General features: G+C 57.2%; 1 protein-coding gene across 1 annotated transcript; it reads left to right on the plus strand.

Moving 5' to 3' along the window:
• The first annotated feature begins 1902 nt into the window (after positions 1-1902).
• Positions 1903-20955, plus strand: MMP11 (matrix metallopeptidase 11). Its single transcript, XM_074606724.1, has 8 exons — positions 1903-2210; positions 11391-11641; positions 12857-13000; positions 14014-14147; positions 16516-16763; positions 17098-17311; positions 18674-18931; positions 19825-20955. The coding sequence occupies exons 1-8, from the start codon at positions 2112-2114 to the stop codon at positions 19956-19958; spliced, it is 1482 nt and encodes a 493-aa protein (XP_074462825.1). The 5' UTR covers positions 1903-2111; the 3' UTR covers positions 19959-20955.
• The last annotated feature ends 41 nt before the right edge of the window (positions 20956-20996 follow it).

The raw sequence follows: 20996 nt of genomic DNA on the forward strand, positions 1-20996 counted from the left end.
GCTGGAAAGCCTCGGGGGAGCGGCAGAAGAGCTGACACTTGTGGCCAGAAGGACTTGGGAAACGCAGGACAGCTCTGCCACTTGCTGGAAGGCACTGGAGCAGATGCTGAGCAAGAAGAGCTACGCGTGGGGATGTTGTAACAGCAACATCGGCGACCATCGGCACCTCCCAATCACGAAGGCTTCCACTGAGCTCCTGCAGCCATCACGAGATCCCTGAACGCCAAACTTGGCTCCGGCCTGGCAGGAGCTGCAGGAAAGCAAGCAGCAGCGCCTGCGCTGAGAGCTGTCAGGCTGTCGGCGCCCTGGTGCTGGGGTGGGAGCAGGCTGCAGCAGGGCCCTCTGCAGCAGGTGAGCACACGAGACCCCAAAACACCCAACGGGCCGTTTTCCTGCTGCCAAACATCTATTTGCTCGGCTGTGAAATATTTGTAATCCCAAACACACCACGCACTTTCTTTTGTGTGAAGTGCCTTGGCAGGAGCCGGCAGTTGTCACAGGCGGTCCCATCTCTGCGAGGACCGTGTTTCCCACAACGCCCCCTTCTAAGGTCTCCCTTTATCAAGAAGAGCCAAACTGCCTGTTGCTGCCTCACGAGCTGCTCCCACATCCCTCCCCGCTTCCCAGGGCACCGACAGGCTCCACTGCCATGGTCTGGAAAGCACCAAGCTCCCGGAGACACCAGCATTCAAAGAAAAGACACTAAAGAAAAGAGAGACCAAGGCAGTAAAGCGTTTCTCGCTGGCACCCAGCTGCCTGGCTCACAGCAAGGCAAGAAAGTGGGATCTGCTCTGTGTTCCCGGGACACAGCCAGACCAGCAGGAGAAGGGCAGATTCCGCAGCGTGGAGTCTGAGCCCCATGAACACCAGCTCCTCACTTCTTCCCTTTTGCTTCTTCCCCTCCTTCTCTTTCCCCTCTCACAAGTAGGGCCTCGGGGATGCACCAAACGCACTGCTCGGCGCAGGGACGTCTCGCTAACAGCCCGCTGCCTGAGCACGGCGGCACCTTCCAGGCACGGCCACAACCGGGCTCTTTCTTCTCGCATCTGCTCACCGTAGCCGGTATTTGCACCCTCGGTACGGTTCCCATAAAACAAAACACGAACAATTGATCACAGACAACTGAAACAGTAATAGCGTCCGGGATGTCAGGAAGCCTTACCCACTCCCTGCACACCAGCCCCGGCAGCTGGAGATCAAAGTTTTCTTATTTGCATACATTTCTTGAAACAATTTGCAGCTAAACTGAGGGGATGCTGACACAGTCCAGGGCTTCTCCCATAGAAACAGGAACCGAGAAGCCAGATCTGTGCATTGCTCCATCTCCAGGTGGCCGAGCGGATGGTGGCTTTGGCATCCCCAAAATGAGGGGGGTGTTCCCTTCTTTCCCCCTTCCTCAGCACCCCGCACGGGGGGGAAAGCCTTTTTTCTTTTTTTTTTTTTTTTGCAAATATTTCAGCGAAGGGCTCGGCGCACAGCGATGCTTTTGGCCGCGGCCGCGTTTTGTGCCTCAAAACCCAAAAGATAAGCTTAAAAACCACCCAAGGCGATGCCTCGGCGGCTCCGAGTGGTACCCGAAGGGCAGGAAGGAAAAAAAAAAAAGAAAAAAAAAAAAGGCTGAAAACCACCTTTTCAACCCTCCTCCGCCTAAAACCCATCCCCAGTTTGGGGCACCGGAAGGCTGAAAGATGCAAAAATCCGGCGGCCAGGCAGAAAAGCACCCCCGGGGACACTCCGGGGGGGACACCCATTGCATAGAGACCGGGGGCCGGGGGCGGGCAAGTGCGGGAGGGGGGTCCCGCCCGTCCCGCCCCGCTCCGCCCCGCCGCCTCCAGCGGCGGGGCGGAGCGGGGCGGGACGGGCGGGACCCCCCTCCCGCGATGCCACCAGCCCGTGTGTCCCCCCCCCCAACCCCCGGCCCGTACAACCGCGTCTCGGGGAGAACAAAAGGCAGGAGCGGGAGGAGGCGCGGGGAGGAGGGCAGGCGGCCATTGAGGGGGGGGGAAAGATTAAAAAGGCTCAGCGGGGACACCCCCCCCCCCCCCCACCCCGGCCCCAACCCCGTCCTCCTCCTCCTCCTCCTCCTCCTCCTCCCCGTGTCCCAGCCCGGCATGGCCCGTCCGCCGTTCCCCCCCGCCGCCGCCGCCGCCTTGTTGGCCGCCGCTTTGCTGCACTGCGCGCCCGCCGCCCCCGCCCGCCGCCACAAACCGGTGAGACCTCTGTGTGTGTGTGTGTCTGTGTGTGTCCCCTAAAGTCCCAGCCGCTCTTTGCCCCCTCCCCCGGTAAGTCCCGGACGCCCCTTGTCGCGTCCCCCAACCTCCCCGGCAAGTCCCAGCCGCCCCTTGCCCCCGAGGGGAGCATCTTCCCGGCAGACCCCCCCCCCACCCCCGCCATCCCCCGGCGCCAGCTCCGAGCCGCCCCCGGGATGCCGGCACGGGCAGCGCATCGGGAGTCCCCGCTGTCCCCTGCCCGGCCGCCCCCCGGCTCCTCGGGCTCCTCTTGGCGTGTTAGGGGAGTTTTTACGGGCGCGCTGCCTTCTGCGGAGCGAAGGGAAAAACAGGGAGAGGGACAAGGAGGGTTGACGAGAGGACACGGGATCCCCCCCCCCCCTTCCTTTAAAGGCAGCGGAGCTCTGCCTGGCTAATAACCCCCCCGCCCGCTGGGCTGGCAGTGCCCAGGAGCGTTCCGGGGAGACGAGCCTAGAGGGATGAATCAAAGGCGGAGGCAGGAGCGGAGCAGCGGGGTTCGCTCTTCCTGCACATTCCTGCCAGGTCCCGGCACCTGGGATGGAGCTGGGAGCCCCAGGGACGGCGGAGAGGAGCCGGCGAGGGGTTTCAGGGGACGGGGGAAGACAGAGAGCTCCTTGTGCTGGGAATGTGCGCGCGTAATTGGGTTATTATATGTATGCGCTTCGCTAGTGTGCCGTAAAATAATGACAGAGCAAATGCCCGGTAGCAGCCCAAGGGGATTAGTTCAGGTTCTGTCGATGGTTTTATTATCGGCTCTGTCATCTGAGTACTTTCTAACTTGGCCGCTAAATATGCTGTGGGCTGGGACTTGGCACAGAGCAGCCTTGGCCCCCAAAGTGCTCATATTATTCCAAACAAAATGTCACTGCGCTTGGCTCCGCTCTGCCGCTGAGGAAGGTGAGGCCAAGCACTCCGGTGGTGGCAGCCTGCACCCCAGCTGTGACACCGCTCCACAGATTTCATCCCCATCTGAACGCGGTGAGCGGTGGGCTGGGAGGGACCCGTCTAAAGCTGGAGACCGCTGGTTCCCGCGGGGACGTTGGCTCGGCAGGAGGTGCCTCATGCTCTGCCGGGTGCAAGCTGAGAAGCTGCTGCTCCTGAAGGGACCTGCACAGCCTCTGGTCCCGGTCTTGCTGCCAGCAAGGACCTGTGCGAGATGCCCGGGGCAGGGAGAGCCAGCCTGGGTTTCACACCGTCTGCCTTGGCCAGTGCCCCTCAAACACGGGGAATTCACCAAGCTGCTGGACGAGTGCAGAGTTAATCGTAGAATGGTTAGAGTTGGAAGGGACCTCAAAGCCCATCCAGAGCCACCCCCTGCGCTGGGCAGGGACACCTCCCACTAGACCAGGTTGTTCAAACCACCGTCCAACCTGGCCTTGATTCAGGATACACCTGAAACACTGTGCCAGGCACACAGATACCATGGGACAGCCCTAAGTAACGCAGGTGTCCAGGTCTGCTCAGGCTCCTGGTCCAGCTAATCCACACCCACGCTCCTGAAGAAGGTCCCCCCCGTTGGCAGTCTGTGCCCAGAGACAGTTTCTTCCTCATCCCAGGTTAATGCTCTGTATGGTGAGTGCTAATACTTTCCTCTGGGCTGCAGCAACTCCAGGTGATGCTCCGACAGGTATGTTTTGTTCTGGAACACCTTGTGCCTGTGTGTTTGACCAGCCATGTGGAGCTTGGGGTTTCAGATCCATGTATTTCACTCAGTCTTTGCACAGGCGGTGTCTGGTTTAGGCTTGGAAATGGACCGATGATTTCCCATCCTTTCAAATGGCACCTCTCTCATCCCGAATAGCTGCCCTTCGGGGCTCCTTATCTGGTGTCAAGTCTTCTGAAGGTTATTCTGCTGCCTCTCGGGTGAAGCCAGCACCACGGTGGTTGCTCTCCCGTACAACGCCAGTTGCCAGCAGTGCAGCCCATTCCTCTGCCGGCCGGGGCACACGCGTCAGTGCGCGATGGCCGAAGCGGGGTTGCTGGGCTGGCCGTGGCCCGCGCCTGTGTTTCTGGCCTCAGCCCTCTCCACCCTCTGTCGCTAGAGAGCCCTGCCATGCCGTCGCATGGTCACTTCTCGGGCTCCTTCGAGTCTCTGCACACAAAGAGGTGTTTCCCCCTGTCTAACAGCAGCCGAGTTCCTTCTGGGCACCTTTTGCTGTCGGGTGATGAGCGAGGAGGGAGCCGAGGGGCTGAGCTGGGAGAAGAGATTCACACTCCTGCAAGACAGACGATGGTGACTTCCTCGAGCTGTGCCAGTAGATGGGGTGGGCAAGGGCTGTGCCAGGCGCCGCAGGATGCTGCACCGTGACTATTCCGTGCTCCAGTAACAAGTCACAACAGCAGTAACCGAGGGGGGAGGGAATCAAGGGCTTTAGATTAATTTTAAAGCCAGGTTACATGGGGCAAGTTGCAGAAGGAGCTGTGTTCTCTGTAGCAAACCTTGTAGATCGCCTTTGCTTTTATATTAGCACCTAAAGAAAGAAAGAGAAAACTGAGAGCAGGATGCAGGCTGTGTCTGGTGTCCACTGTAAAACTTGAGAACAAAAGATCTGCAGTCCTCGGGGCAGTGCACACGCAGACGCTGAATTCCTGCATTGCTCGCGGCTCCCCTGGGAAATCAAACTCAGTCCATTTGCTGGGAAACTCTCTCTCCGTGGAGGAGCAGTGGGCACCCTCCCAGCTGCCAGCGTAATCCCTGGGGAGCCGTATCCCGCAGCTCTCACCCCGAACCCAGCAGGTTTTCCCCTGGAAGCACGGTGCTGCCTTCCCCGCAGCCCCGGAGCCGTGGCGGCCGCCTGCCCCGCTGCGGGCTCAGGCAGCTCCCGCAGGAAGGGTTTGATTTGCAGTGTTTGGTTTGGCTATTTAAATACTGCAGGGAGCGCAGGGGTGATCTTAGGCATGTTTATCCTCTGCTCTGGGAGAGACTCAAGACACATGTAAGCAGTTATTCTCCAGCGGGTTTGTCGTGTTTGTGCTCTCGCATGCGAGGCACATGCCCACCCTGCAGCCTGGCAAGGCTCGGGGTGTGCGGCGGCAAAGCGGGGCCGGGAGGGGGAAGAGAGCAGGGAGGAGAGAAGCACTTTGGGGAGGATCCCCCCACTCCAGCTCACGCCGCGCTTCGCTTGCTCCCCCCACGCACAGCCTGCCCCGGCACCCACCTGGGGGCTCCGCAGAGGCAGGGTGCACCGTGTAGGTCTTTGTTTAAAAAAGGGATCTTCCGCGGAAAAATTGTCCTGCAGGGACTTTTCCCACCAGAGACGCTGTCGGCTCTTTCCTACTAATCCCAAATACGCAGACAGGGAGATGAAGGGTTCCTGGATGTTCTTACACGGGGGTCGGCCCAGCCTGTAACGTGGATGGAAGCGCTGCTGAGTCTGCCATAGCCGTGCAGCTGAATGAAACGTGGAGCACTTCGGGGGCTCACTGAGGGCCACAGATGTGTTTTTAGAGGTTCACTGCGATCCTGGTGCGGATGAGACCCACAAGAAGAGACAGGAGGGAGACGTCCTCCTCTTAGTGGGATTTGGGCAGGAGAGAGGCATCTCTGTCTCACAAAAGTGTCTCTGTGAAAATCAGCGGAGCGGGAAAACCCCCCGGCCATCTTCAGGAGAGTGGGCAGGGGGGCAGTGGTTGTCTCAGGGGTTGGAGATCCCAGCATACGCTCCCTGAGGGCGGAAATTCCCCTGTGGCTCCGAAGAGGGCTGCGCTGTGCCAGGTGGCCGTACCCAGCGGGAGATGTCCTGGCGGTTGTCCTTGGGCTCGGCACCGATAGCTCCTTGCTCACCTTACCTTGGATGTAATCGCACAGTGAACAAAACATCTCAGCCCCCTTCCTCCTCTGCCTGGAGCGTGCTGCATCCGAGAGCGGTTTCTTGGTTTCAAGGGGATTTCTAGGTCACCAGATTAAGGGCTCTTGAAACCTTTTGCTGTCCCAGCATCCTGGGGCTTGTTTGCTTTGCGAGTACTCCTGTTTCTGGCAAACTGTTGCTTGGGTGACACCAGCAGCTTGGCTGCAGTGTTGTTGATGGACTAGACTCACAAACTGTCACGTAATTAAAGTGTCTGATAATAAAAATAGTCCTGCAGTGTTTATTCATTTGCTTTCTCTTGTTACATCAGAGCCTGGGTCTCCTCGTTCTGTCTGTGGGCATAAACATTTGCAGTCCATAATGTTTCATGTTCCACGTTGCTTAGGAAAAATAAACATTTTCCTTTTTTTGTTGCCAACAACAACTACCACCAAGTAATCCGGAAACAAGCTGTCAGGCCCCAGGAGGTAGCGCTTGGTGGTGCCACAGAGTATGGGAAGCGAGGGGAGAGGAACCTCCGACCGTGTGTGCTCAGCCCGGCACCGCGGCTCCTCCCGCTTGGCCAAAGTTTGGCCTCAGACCCTGCGTTACCCCTGGTTCCGTCCGCAGCGGGACCGGGCTGCAGCCCAGCGTGAAGGAGCCAGCCCTGTAGCAGAAGTATTTTGTTTAAGCAAAGAATTTGTCGTTAGAGGGGTTGGGAGACTCTGACGTGTTCCGGGGGAGGTAGGATCAATAAACTTGGTGGCTTTGCCTCGGCATTGTTCCCACCGAGTTTCCATTGTCTCCACTAAGAGTGCCTTGACCGGGAGCACGCGTAGCTCAGGACAGACCACAAACGTCGTCTGTTCCTGCCATGACATTGTGACTGCAGCATCAGCACCTTCCGAGGCCAGTCAGCTTCTGGGACACAACCTGACCACGGTGGAGCCGGCTCCGGTTTTACCACTAACCATCAGTTGGAGCCGCACTTTCAAATCCAACCACTGTAAATCCATGCGGGGCTGAGAGGCGGGCTGGCCGGAAAGCTGTCCCTCGCGCTCTCTGTGCTGGGACAGCAGTGCCAATCTCAGGGAGGAGGGCTGCTGCAGCCTGTTACGGGGGTGCAGAGCCCCTGGGGGGCACAGCCACCCAACAGGGGACAGAAACGGGGTGAGAACTGTCTTACCTGAGAACTGCAGGAGGAAGCATCTCTGCTCTCCTTCCCCACGCGTTGAGCTAAGGGCAGGAGTGCTCCGAGATGGGCTCATAGGTGGGAGGAGGACAATGCTACTAGCCAAAGAGGCAGCCAACACCAGGGCCTCGCTGAACACTCTGAGTAACCAAAGAAAGCAGGCAGAAAGGAAAAGCAGCAGCAGAAGGGACAGGGAGGTGGGGAGAAACCCCATGAGCTTATCCCCTAGCAGAAGAGGAAACAGCCCCCACTGACAGGGGAAGTATCCAAGACTGATGGGATTCACGTTGTAACTTGTCCAGTCACTCCTGTCTGACGGGGAGGGGGGTCTCTTTTCATGTCCGTGCTGCAGGAGCAGGCAGGAGCCCAGGTAATTAGGTACGATGACAGAGGAGACAAGTTTAAGTTCAGGGCAGGCAGCAGAGGACGGAGCCAGGCAGAGGAGAGCACTGGGTCCGGCGGTACCCGGCACTGGCCTCGCTCCTGGGGGTGTTTATACACAGCATTGCTGGTGCTCCACTGGAGCTGTGCTGCTCCGGCTGCTTCTCCTCCCAGGAGGCTCTGGAGGGCGAGTGCTGCCCAACGCAATGAGGTTGAAGATGCTCCCGGCTCCTCAGGATGGCTGGGAAACTTCCTGGGAAGCTTGGCTGGCGTTCCTGGGAAGCTTGGCTGGTGTTCATCCCGCCCCAGCAGACCCAGGAGTGATGGCTGTTGTATCGCAGCACTTGGGGGCTGATAAAGCTGCGAGGAAGCGAGTGGGCAGTGTGTACCTCTGCTGTGTTTCCGCTCTCCCATGGGATCTCTCCTTTCCCGCCTGTTCCCTCTCAGCCTTTCGGTCCCCAGGCTGCTAGCAAGAGGCACTTTCTCTGCGAGGAGCTGCGGCCAGCCTGCGGCACAGCCCTCTGTGTACAGCTTTGCTCCTCTGCCGTCCTCACTGCCCTCGGCCCTTGGTTTCGTGTTGTGCAGGCATTTTCCTGCTCAGTCTCTATTGCAAAGCCCTGGCCTCCTCCCGTGGCTAAAAGCCGCCTGTTCCCGTGCAGAGCAGCCGCCCCGACCGCGGGCTGTCCTGGGAAGGGCAGCGCGAGCGGCGGCACTCAGCCTTCGCCAGAGGCTCAGATCGCACTCAGCTGGTCCCAACGCCTGCCCTGGGTCACAGGGACTTTCCTTTGGGTCTTTGGTAATCCTTTCCCTGCTGGCGGTGGGATGGGAGGAGTGGGGATGCCTTGATAGTTCCCCAGAGGCCATGCTCTCCCCATCCTCTCTTCACGGGTTTGCAGCAGCCTCAGCAGCAGCACGGCCCTAAGCAAACCCCTCAGCCTTCACTTTGGGGCATTATACCTCCGCTCAGCAGAACAAGGCAGGCTGTCCCCAGGAGAGGTGGCTTCAGCGCCGGGTGGGAAGGACGCAACCTTAAGCGAGAGGACACGTTATCTAAGCCTTGGGAAGTGCCTGCAGCAAGGTGTGTCCAGCCAAGGAGACCAAAATCTCCAGCCTGACGCGTCTCCTGAGCATTGTTTGGCAAGTGGTTTCTGCCCGTCACATTTCCCCTTGCCGGCTGCGCCTGCAGTGGCATTTTCCAGCCCTTTCCTGCCATGGTGCTAATGTCGGTGCGGTGACGACAGGGAGAGACTCGCTGTTTGTTTAGGGGCACAGCGAGCACCCGGAGCAGCCTCCTGCCTCCACCCAGAGCCCTTTGCAGGGCCACTCTGCGTCCCCTCCCGGGGCGGCCACAGCAGAGGGCAGGGAGCAGGAAGGGTCCTGCCTAAGGCAAGGTGGGGTTTGGGTGGCTGGAAGCTGGGATTCACGCCAGCGGCCTTGAGCTAACGAAACAGGAGAGAGAAAACCTACCTCTGGTCTGCCTCTGAACAAGGGATCCCTCAGGGCGAGAAGGAAAAGTGCCTCCTCTCTCCGCTCCTGCTTGGAGGAAAGTGATAACCTTCAGTTTATGTCAGTGCTCCTGGCCAGGAGGGAAACGACCAGCCTTCCTGGGAGACCAGGGACAATGTGCTTGTCACAGCCAAGACAAAAAAACCAGGAGTAAGCCCATCTGTGTCAGCCTCAGCCCCCTCACTTACCTGGGCAACTCCTGAGGGTTTCCCAGTGCTCCCAGTTCCACAGCGAGGGCTCTCCCCGGGGTCCATCTCCACTCTCCCCGTGTGCCTTGGAGCGGGTGTCCTGCACCTCCTGGTCCTGTGAAATGAGACACATTCATCACCCCATGTCCTGGGCAGCAGGACCTGCCTCTGGCGGCAGCAGGTGCTCGTGGGTGCGCTCGAGAGCAAGGAGCCAGGCGTCTCTCCAGGCTGGGCTGTGGTGACACAGCTGCCATTGTGTGCTTGGCAGAGGGTTTCATCGGGGCTGGGAGCAAGTTGTTGGCCAGGACATGAACCTTATCAGCTCCTCCTGCCAGCTGTCCTTCGCAGACGCTAGTTGCCAGCCCAGGCAGGGTGCCAGGCACCTCCTGGATGGAGAGACAGGTACCTCCGACCTGGCGGGGCTCCAGCGTTCGGCAGGAGCAGCCCGGCGCAGACTCCCCTGGGACAGCCCATACACCTGCCTTCCACCAAAGCACTAGCTGGATTCTCAGTGCTGTGGCTTGGTGGCTCAGGAAGGCTTTGCTCTTCAGGCTGTAAAATGGCTTTCTCTCTTTGCACGTTTTGATGGTGCGGTTCCCGCGCTGTGCCAAAGCGCACTGGGACACCAGGATCGGGTCGATGGTTTCTAAGGCAGAGGTTAGCAGGTGACAAGCCACCAAGGGTGTCTTGTCTGGCTGGGGAGGACAAGCCAGCTAACTGGAGTGGTAACAGACACACAAAGAGCCGGACACCTAAACTGCACCTTGTGCGATCTCCCTGGCTCCCGTGTCCATCCATGCGTCGCTCAGAGGCTCGGGGCCACTGCAGAGTTGGGAGCTCAGTAGTGGAATTAATGCCAAGGGCTTCACACTTCATTCCAGCCCGCATGAATGGGCTCGTTGTAGGGAAGAGAGCGGCGGCAGCACGTGGATTACACGGCATCATGGCAGCCCTGGCACCGTGCCCACCTGAGCGTCGTGTCCCCAGCGGGGCAGCCAGGAGAGCTGGCCTGGAGGCAGCCGGCTCTTTGCAGGAGAAGGAAGGGGACCTCTACACCCCAGGTCCTCGCTGGAGCCCTGTGGGACGGAGCCTGCCCAGCCGAGTAGAGATGCATCGCTGCTGCATTTCAGCTCCTTCTGCTGCTCAAACACCTTTAAATTTGCCTGCACAGAATCAGGCAAAAAAAAAAAAAATCTGCGTTTGGACCTCTGGTTTGTGCAGCATGGTGGCACAGGGACCAAGCGCCTCTGTCCCCACGCGCCTCACAGCAGGATGGGGATTACGCCTGGCTCGTGTTTCACGGTGGCCCCATAGTCCTGCTGCCAGGTGGGAAACCAGTGGAAGTCAGCTAATGAGCACTATGCAACATTGCCGAGAGGAACCGTGCTTTGCCAATTAAAGGTGGGAGAGCCCAGGTCACCGCATCCCCAGGCAGAGGGGGTGCAGTCCTGCCTGTCCCTCAGGCAATGAGAGGGGCTGCGGGGACGGTCGCTGCTGCTCTCTGCCCCATGGGGTGGGCTAAGCCACCCTCCAGATCTGGGTGTCCTGCTCCCCAGCTTGTGCTGTCCCCCGGCCATGCCGAGAGGCTGCTCACCAACCAGGAGAGCAAGGAGACAGCACGGGAGCGAGAACGCGGAGCACAACTGTGTGCTGGGGACTGAAGGCTTCCTGCCATTAATATCACGTCTACCGGGGCCAGGAGGGAATAAAGGATGCGGGGCAAAGGGGGAGAATTTACTCCCTAGGGATTTGTTTTGTTCTTGAAGGGTCTGGTTCTCATCCACAGCTTGCAAAAGCATTTCCTGCCGGCCAGCTGCCAAGGAAAAGTGGGCCAAAAATAGCCCAATGCTTCATGGGTGCCACGGCATGGCACGGAGCCTCCCAGGTGTGACCCGGCCTGGCAGCAGCAGAGCCCAGGGAAGGGAGGATGTCTGTGGGGAGCAGTTTGTGCCCCAGCAGTGGGGGAACAGCCCCGGGCAAAGGTGGAACTCACCGCCGCAGGGCCGCTGTGGGGAGTCGTCCACCGCTCTGCCTCGGGACCTCTCATCGCAGCCACGGAGGTCATGGCTTTGCTTTTCCCTTTTAGGATGTGTCTCGAAAGCATCACACCTGGAAGGAGCAGAGTCCTTGGCTGTCTTCCTTGGTGAACGCAGTGGGGACCGGTGTGCCCGCCAAGGGCTTCCCCGTGGGAGCGGATGAGCCGGCAGCGCACTGGAACCCGCCCCGCTGCGGTGTGCCGGACCTCCCGGCGTCGCCGGATGGCCAGAACGGGCGGAACCGGCAGAAGCGGTTCGTCCTCTCCGGTGGACGCTGGGACAAGACTGATCTCACCTACAAGTAAGAGAGTCGTAAAACGGGAGTCAGGCTGGTGTGCTTCTCCCTCCCTGAACCTCTCAGTGTGACGTTCCCCGGTGTGCGGCACGCTGTGACATGACCATAAGAGCTGGAGGGCAGCCCTGACGCTGGGGACAGGCAGCCGGGGGGCAGGTGAGCCACCAGCAGGAACGTACCCAGCACCTCCACATCCCCTCACACACACACGCCCGTAAACACAGCTGCCCGCCACCCCACAGCTGTTGTTTCAGTCCCACACCAACACCCCCACGTGCATATGTTCCCTTCCCTACATCAAATCGCCGACACGTGCTGAGCCGAGCCTCCACCATCGCTCCTCTCCCGCTGCGCCTCTGCTCCCCCCAGCCACCCCGCTGTGGGCTCACTTCACCGTTTATTTTTAAAAGAGCTTTTTATTCAGCTGTTATTGATGTTCCCATAAACATGACTTGAGTGTAAAGTTTTGCCCAAATCACCCCACACATTCTCAGTTGCAAATCTGCTCGACAGGCGTGTGGGAGGGTTGTGCTGCCTCCCCAGTTGCCCACAGGGGCATGAGTGGAGAGGTGAGCGCACTCGTATGGGCTTTGACAGCACGTGAATCTTCTTTTGTTTAATTAAGTGCAGGAGACGGTTCCTCATAGCGTTAGAAGGCTATAGATAACAAAAAGGCTTCTTCCTTTTTTTTTTCTTTTGGTCAACAGTGTTAAAGAAAGAAACACAGCAGAGACGAACACCCACCAACACTGTTAGTGGAAGGGAAAGGAAGGTCCCTCTGTGGCAGACCTCACAGGCTGCTTGTGCTACAGGAGGGCAGAAGAGGCAGCGCCTCTCTGAGAGTGCCCAGCTTTCCAGGGGCAAAAAATGCAGAGATTGAGGAGAAGAACTCACATCACACCACTCCCAGGCACTTCTGGGGGGCTGGACTCATGGGGGACAGCCCTGGGAAAGGCTGTATCACTTCACTGCATGAACACACAGATCTGCAAAGCTCTCCAGAGAGCTCACCTCTGCGCCCGCCAGCCAGAGGGTGTCCGCACTCATGGGGTTTATCTGCTGCAGTTTATAGAGCAGTGCTTCTACGGGTTGGAGAAGTTCTGGTGCTGGGAAAGGGTGGCAGCCCTAGTGACGCTGACCCTACAGCTAGTGTCTTCATGACAGCAGTGTCCGTGGGACAGCGGTTCGTGCTCTCCTCATCCAGTGTCTGTTGCCTTTCAGAATTATCAGGTTCCCGTGGCAACTTGTGAAAGCTAAAGTGAGAAGGACCATCGAGGAAGCTTTGAAAGTCTGGAGCGACGTGACCCCACTGACGTTCACCGAGGTGCAGGAGGGCCGGGCTGACATCGTCATTGATTTCACAAGGTGAGCTCGGTGGGCAGCAGCACCCTCCTCCCAGGGTGAGCAGCAGCCCCCAAGCCTCTGACCAGAGCGGAGAGCTGCCAGCACACAACTTAGAAACTTAAGTGGAGGCTCATATTTTGGCTTTCAGACACTTAGATTTTTTTTGGTTTCATTTTTATTTTCTTTGTCAGTTGTGGGCTGCTTGGTGTAAGTGCAGCTGTTCCCTGCTGGCTGCGTGCAGTACCGTTACTGATCGCTCATTAATTTTCCTGGTACATTTACATTTCTCTGCCCACAGGCTGTTTTCCTAAGCGTTTGTTTTGACTTTCCATCTTCAGGTCCTCCATCCTGTCCCTTGACTGAACGACGTAACTGTCTGCCCAAAGACAAATATAGTTTCTTGGTTAAATGAATCTTGGCTCCTGGCCTAAAATTCACTTTTGGCAAAATACGCACGGGGGCAAAGACTTCCCTCTGCTGCATGTTTGCACAAAACTAATAAAGGCAGTGGAGACCGTCCAAGCAGTGATGCGATTTGCGTGCTGGGTGCTTGCCTGTGCCTCCCTCAGCTCCCTGAAGTGGCCACATCTCTCCTGGGTTTCCTTCACTAGTCAGCAGCGCCCTTGGCTTGAGCGAGGACATGAGGGTTTGGCTGGGTTCGCTGCCGGCTGCCCCTCTGCGTCCCCTCAGCTATGTCCACTTAATCTTGGCTCAAGCAGTCACCTCCTTCATTCTTTAGGCTCCATGATCAGCTCTGGGCTGGAAGCTGAATGGGGTGAGGAGAGAAACATCCCTGAGAAAACACACGAAGTCCCCAGGGCTTGGTGTGACCCAGCTCTGCCTCCTCAGTGCCCCGATGCAGAACCGAGTTTGTTGGAATCCAAAGGGCTTGAAACAGTCTGGATTGGTGGGATGAGCTTGGGATGGGAGGGAGAGCAGCTGTCCCCTCACCGTGGCTCCCCACCTTTGGCCACGCGATGCTGTTCACTGCAGGTATGCAGCCATTTGTCTGAGGTGCTGTGTCTTCCCTCCAGGTACTGGCACGGAGATAACTTGCCTTTCGACGGGCCTGGAGGGATCCTGGCACACGCGTTCTTCCCCAAGACACACCGTGAGGGAGACGTCCATTTCGACTATGATGAGACCTGGACGATTGGGAACAACCTGGGTACGGTACTGTCTCAGGGGCAGCTGGGGATGCTCCAGGATGTTTGTGAGGGCGCTTGGAAATGATTCAGTCCCTGTGAACAGGGCCCTGTAAAACTGAAAGGCAGTGATCATTTTTGTGGTGTGCATTGTCATCTCATACCACTTACAGCCCTACTGCTAGTATTCAGGTCTTTTCTTGTCACCCTTGAGCCACAGCAAAGCCTGTGTCCAGCACCAAGACCCTGGTTTCCCGGTGGGCTCCCCCTGTGCCTGGGGAGCAAGAGGGACATGTCTGAGAGACGGCTCCTCTGCCCGGCCACATGTCCTGCCGCTGGGGAATTGCACCCAGCATTGGCAGGAGCCGTTAGAAATAAAGCAGGGAAGGGAGGAAGGAAAACGGAGGCTCAAGCACCGGCTGACACAGTTGTCTTCCAAAGGACAGCCTCAGCCCTGCCTCTGCACGCACTGCTCACCGCCTGCCTGCAAAGTATTTTCTCTTTCAACAAGTCCATAAAGGGAAACCACCCGGCTCCAGCTCTGCCTCTGTGGCCTGGGAATGCTCTGACCATAAACAACGCCACATGGAGTCAAGACTCTTTTTTTTCTCTTTTTTTTTTTTTTTTGGCTAATAATAGATCCAAGCTGGTAGCTCTTTGCTCAGGCACTCAGGGTCTGGTGTCACAGTATCTCGTGAGATACTGCAGCATCGCCTGGGACCATCTGCACCAGTGCCCAAAGCATCAGTTTCGGCAAGACCCACCAAAATTAACCCAGGTCAGCCCCTCCTCCTCCTTCCCCGTTTACCGACAGGGACAAAGACATAATCAAAAAGCCCAAGTAAACCCCTGCCTCCCTGGGGTTTACAAACATTTTGTCCACGTCGATGTTCAGGGCTCAGATGGGTTCCCCCAAAGTCCACGTCTTTGCCAGTTGTGTCCCACCCTGAGTCTCTGCGTGGGGCACAGGACTGCTCTGTCTCTGACCCTGGTCATGCTGTTGACCCAAAACAAGAACCACAGAGCACCATATCTTTCTGCAGAAGTTTCTGCTCCTTAGGAAGGGTGGGCTCTGCCGTTTTTCACCCTCTGTTGGGGCTGCCTGTGTTGTTGAAGAATTTCCTACAGTCTCCCACAAAGGCAGTGTTGGAGGCAAACCAGGAACTGAAAATGGATGCCAGTTCCCATCAGAATCCAGCCCTATTCCATGGCCTTTCCTCCCCCGCCACGTCTTCCAGAAATAAATGTTGTAAAAGCTCTTTGCAGCTAATTGCCATTTAATATCCTGAAAAGAGCTTTACGATATAAGCATGGATAAATCCTTGTCTCAGCTCTCAGTGAGACAGGGGAATCCTTACCCTCACTTCACAGAAGGGAGAGCAGAAGTATAAGGAGGGCTAAGGTGTGCCTGGGGTCACCCCAGAGCCGCGCAGAAAGCAGGACTCCCTGTGGGGGACCTTCTGCGAGGGACACAGAGATGTCCCCCAGCACAGCTCCTCCAGGCGCGCTGTTGTTCACCTCCCTCGGCGAATCTGACAATAGCACAGCTGATCTGCCAGCACTGGAAAGCATCAAGTGAGGAGCCTGCCAAACTAAACACAAGTGTCTGAAAGTTTGTCATAAATCACCGACATAGAAATCCCTCTTTCTCAGCTGACCTAGATTTAATTGGGTCAGTGCTGTGCAAGTGCATCGCTTCGACGTAAAGCTGACCGGCAGAGGAAGACAGCGGCTGGCTCACCTTCCCCTCCACCCTTCCCAGGCGTTCCTGCCAGCTGCATCCCCTCTGTCCCGTCCTATCCCATCCCCAAGAAGTGACCTGGAGCCAGCAGGGAAATCCTGCTTGGAAGAGCGAGGTTGGCTGACTCACGTCCCTGCATTTCTCATCACTTGGGCTGCAGCTCGGAGGATTTCTGGCTGAAGGCGAGTGAATGAATACGCTGGGACTTGTCAACAAACAGCCAGGCTCACAAGCTTCGCTGCTTAGCATGCCTCTCTTCCAGCTTTCCGTGAAATATATCAACTTCACAAAGGATCCCTTGGAAGCTAACCACCACCTGCCAAATGACACATTTTTGCATACTGAAATCCATTTTTCACGCTCTCTTTTTCTAGACTCTCCAAGGCCATGTATTCCTAAAACACGATCTCCCATAAATCTCCTTGAGTCTGAAGAAGGCCCAGGCCTTGACACTGGATATTTTTTAATGGATTTATTTCTAAATGTCACCTTCTTGCTACAGTCCACATACAAGCAATAAAGGAGCTCCCTCTGCTGTCTGTGTGGCAACGGCCATTAGCAAGTTTTAATCCTCCCAGATGCAGGTATCTTCCACAGGGGACGTGATCCAAATGGGACCTGAGAGCATCTCCCATCTTTTCCCTTTGCAGGCACTGACCTCCTCCAAGTGGCTGCTCATGAGTTTGGGCACGTCCTGGGCCTGCAGCACACGGCTGTCTCCAAGTCTCTGATGTCTCCATTCTACATCTTCCGCTACCCGCTAAGTCTGAGCGAGGATGACAAGCAGGGTATCCAGTACCTCTACGGGAAACCCAAACTGGATCCCGACCCAACCCCAACTCAGCCAGCAGAGCTGCCCCAGCCGGACCTCGAAACAAATGAGATCACCAACGTGGAGGTGAGTCAACAGCCTGTCCCTGTCCTTCTCTAACACCACAGCCTGTCCCCAGCTGTGGGGACTGTCCCCCCGAGAGGCCAGCAGCAGGCTTACAGGTGGGCTGGTGTCTGTGTCTTCCACCCAATGCTGCTGAGCCCAGGCCTGGACCCCACTGCTGGCACTGCCGGCCAGCCTGGGGGGTGCGGGGAGGGGATCTTTGGGCAGCACGTGCCCACCCAGCACTGGCGGAGAGCAGGACAGCTGCCTGGACACAGGGACTTCCCATCCACTGAACCCAGCCGGGGCAGGGGGGGCTCCCTCAAGTCCAAGCTCCTGACCGTCCGTGCTTTGGCAGCCTGTGCAGCCCGACGCCTGCGACACAGCTTTCGACGCCGCTTCCACCATCAGAGGGGAGCTCTTCTTCTTCAAGTCCCGCTATGTGTGGCGGCTCCGAGCTGGAAAGCTGCAGGACGGCTACCCAGCTCTGGCCTCCCGCCACTGGCAGGGGATCCCCAGCTCTGTCGATGCCACCTTCGAGGACCCTCTGGGCAATATCTGGTTTTTCCAAGGTAAGAGCTGGACTGGGATCAGACGGCTTGGAAATGCATCTCCTTTACTGAGGGGTATTCAGGACCTAACAAGTTCCTGAGAGAAAAAACCTTCTGGGCAAGTGATCCTTGTTATTTGTTTCCTTCTCTGTTTAGTTTAAACTTTTCAGCAGATACTGAGGGGGAAAGAGAGAAGGAAAGGTCACTTTTATTTTTGACACAGCCATGATATCCCATTCCCCTTCTCTGGAACACAAACATTTGTTTTGAGCCTCTGCCCTGGCAATGCTACTGGCAGAGGAGGAGGAAGGAAACACTTGCTCCATCTCCCCAGCTGTCCTTGGAAGCACTGTGCCAGAAGAGAGCCCCAGATGCTTTCACAGGTTGTGAAACTCCTGCGCCTGTGCCCCCAAGGCCCTGCTCAGGGGATGGACGGCATCTTCTCTGCTCCCCAGAGCCCTGGATGCAGAGCTGCTGTAGCACCCCTGGACTGAGTGAGCCCTCAGGGAGCCTGTGTGCAGAGCCAGGCAACCTTCTGCCACTACAGGGATTAAAATCCGATCATCCATGGGGGACCAAACCTGCTCCTGGCCATCTCTGCAGTTCAGGATTGGCAACAACCCCTGTTTCAGCTCCACTGTTTTCCTTAATGTTCTTTCCAAACTGAATAGCAGGGATGCAGAATGGCGTAGGTACCCAGCTGCCCTGGGTGTGCATGCCGTGCCTGCGCACCCTGAAACCGAGTACCAGAAAGCGCGCCACGCGGCCCGGCAGGCAGCGTTCCTGCACAAACAGATCACTTAGCACCTGACCTGCACACAAGGACTTACAGTGCTAAAATTGGCAGGCTCCTACCATGAGTTAGAATGAGATAAGGGGAAAGTATTACATGCCGTAGGCTAATTACAGAGATTCACATTTTAATCTAATCTGCAAATATGCTTCCAGTCTCTATTTCAGCTTGGCAACTTCTTCCTGGTTTCTGTAACTTGCTCCTTTCCAGCCGCATGCCCCCTTTACGCCTGTGCATGCCCACATATGTCCTCCTCTAAGCGCTGAGTTTGCAGGCTAGAGGCTGGTCCCTCCAGCCGTCTTCTATTATAACTTCCACAAGTAGAGAAAAGATAGCTGCTAAAATGGTCCTCGTCATCCCACCACTGACACCCTCCAGGTTGGACTGAGGTGGGAAATCAACTCCGTGCACTGATGGCACTTTGGGCACAGTGACAGCATCCGTGACACCGCTGGGGTTTTTGCCTCTCACACACAGCTTTCCCTGGGAGCTCTGCCAAGGCACCGGCTCCAGTTGCACAGCTGACTGCCGAATTATCAGACACCAAAGAGCTTCTGAACCCTTGTCTCCCTTTTCTGTCTCCTCGCCAGATTCTCAGTACTGGATTTATGATGGCGAGAGACGGGTATCTGGTCCCACCCCGATTGTGGAGCTGGGCCTCCCTGCAGCCCCTGTGCAGGCAGCTCTGGTGTGGGGGGCTGAGAAGAACAAGATCTACATCTTCAGTGGAGGCAACTACTGGCGCTTCCACCCTCACACCCGCCAGGTGGACAACATCTACCCCCGGACCATGGCCGACTGGCGTGGCGTCCCTCAGGAGATCGATGCGGCTTTTCAGGATGAGTTTGGTCAGTGCAGCAGGGACATGGCCTGCTCTGGGGCGGGCGCTCAGGCTGACACCACTGCCCAGCAGGAAGAACTGGGCAGGTTTAGACATTGGGTAGTAGTGGACACTTCCCAGCCATAGTACGTGCCATATAGTGTAGAGAGAGAGGGGCAGCTCCCTCCAGCGGGTAGGGAACTGAGGCTTCTCCCATAAAAGTGAGAAGTTTTGTCATTATTAATTGCAACAATCAACAGTTAAGTGTTTCGTAGAGAGAATTCAAACTTCAGACCAAGAAATGGTCATAGAGTCCCACCCAGCTGTTGCCACTCACTACAAAGAAAGTGATGAGAGAACAGCAGAAAGACAGCCCTCAGCAGCTGTCCTGAATAAACAGACCACTTTCGGGATTGCCTAGTCCTCCCCGATGTGCCCCATGCTGAAGACAGCGTGGCAGTGCCACAGAAACACTGAGGATGGCCAGGAAGGGTGCTTGGGGTGACAGGCACGGTGACAGCCTCTCCCCTCCCAAAGGATGCGGTGGAACAGCTCCCCACTGCTTCCAGAGCCCGAATCCCAGAGCAGCTTCCCCGCAGCAACACATGCTCTGCAGCAGGTCTTCACAAGCTCCCTGCCACAGGCCCTCTTCAGATGTCCTCTGCCCTCTCAGATCCGGGCCACTACCTGGGTACAGCATATTTAAAACCACAAGGAATATAAAACAGAATCCTGCTTACGCTCCCATCAAAACTAAAGCAGTGTAAGCCGCAAAGCTGGGTTCAAGTGAAATGAATCTAGCAGCATCTCCTGCCTCTTCTGGTACTGCACACGCTGCAGAGCGTCAAGACGACAAAATACTAGGAAAGAGCTGAGCTGTGCGCACCCTGTCCCTCCTAACGCCCCCTCTCTCACCCACAGGTTTTGCCTATTTCTTGAGAGGCCGTGATTACTGGAAGTTCGATCCAGTCCAGGTCAAAGTGCTGGAGGGCTACCCACGCCAGATCAGCCAGGACTTCTTCAGCTGTACACCTCCCTCCAACTCCTTCAGATGAGAGGGGGGCTTGTGTCCTCCGTGCTCCCCTTCCATCACCCTTACCTCCAGCAGCCACACAGAGGGTTCCCTCTGCCATTCCTGGCTTCCTTCTAGGCTCAGCATCCGACACACCATGAGTCCGTCACCAGAGACAAAGTTTGCTCCTCTCAAGTTCCAGCAGCCCCAGCTTCAGTTGTTATCAATGTAAAAGCATCTGCCACGTTCTTTGCAGGCAAGAGCGGCCACTTAAACCCTTAATGTGGCCATGGCCTTCCAGCAATAGCATCCCAGAAGCCATCAGGCCAGCCTGGAAGGGCATCACACACTCTTAATTAACCTGGACTCCATCACGTAGAACTGATCTGATGGCATTTCCTATGTTTACATAGCTCACAACAGCGGCCCGTTGCCGCCGCAGCCGTGGGCCTGGGAGGAGGATGGCTTCCACGGTGACGCCTCGCTCGGCCTCCGCGCGGGGCCGTGGACGCTGCCTGGCCTGCGGAGGAGCACAGACGTGCGGCTGCTGCCGGGTCAGCGTCACCAGGGCTGCAGCGCGACTGCCAGGGCCCTGCTGCAGCCCCGCTCCCGGTTTTACGTTGTATCACTAGTGTGCGTTAGGATTTTATACTGATCTGTGTACAGACAAGGGGCCCCCTTCCTCCCCCGGCGCTGGGGGCCAGTGCTGGACGCTGCCCCGTCGCTCCCCTGCTCCTGCCGAGTCCGGTCCCCCACCCCGGGTCGCTCACGACTGCACTGATGGGTCCCGCACCGGTGTTCCCAGCCTGCCTGGACTCCGGGCTGGGGGCTCACACCCTCCAGCCCCCCTCCAGCTCTTTGCACACCCTTCGTTGCTACATAACCTTATGCCAAAAAAAAAAAAAAAAAAAAAAAAAGAAAGAAACAAACAAAGGCTGGTTTCTTTCCTTTTCACCTTTCAACCCCGCGGTGCCCCGGCTGGAGACACGGCCGAGGGTGAGCGGTGCCCCAGCCCCGGGGGTCTCGGTGCCGGCCCCTCCTCACGAGCGCGGCTGTAAATGTCTGTACATTCCACGCCGCC

This window comes from Larus michahellis, chromosome 13, assembly GCF_964199755.1.
Source record: "Larus michahellis chromosome 13, bLarMic1.1, whole genome shotgun sequence".
In the NCBI taxonomy this organism is placed as follows: domain Eukaryota; kingdom Metazoa; phylum Chordata; class Aves; order Charadriiformes; family Laridae; genus Larus; species Larus michahellis.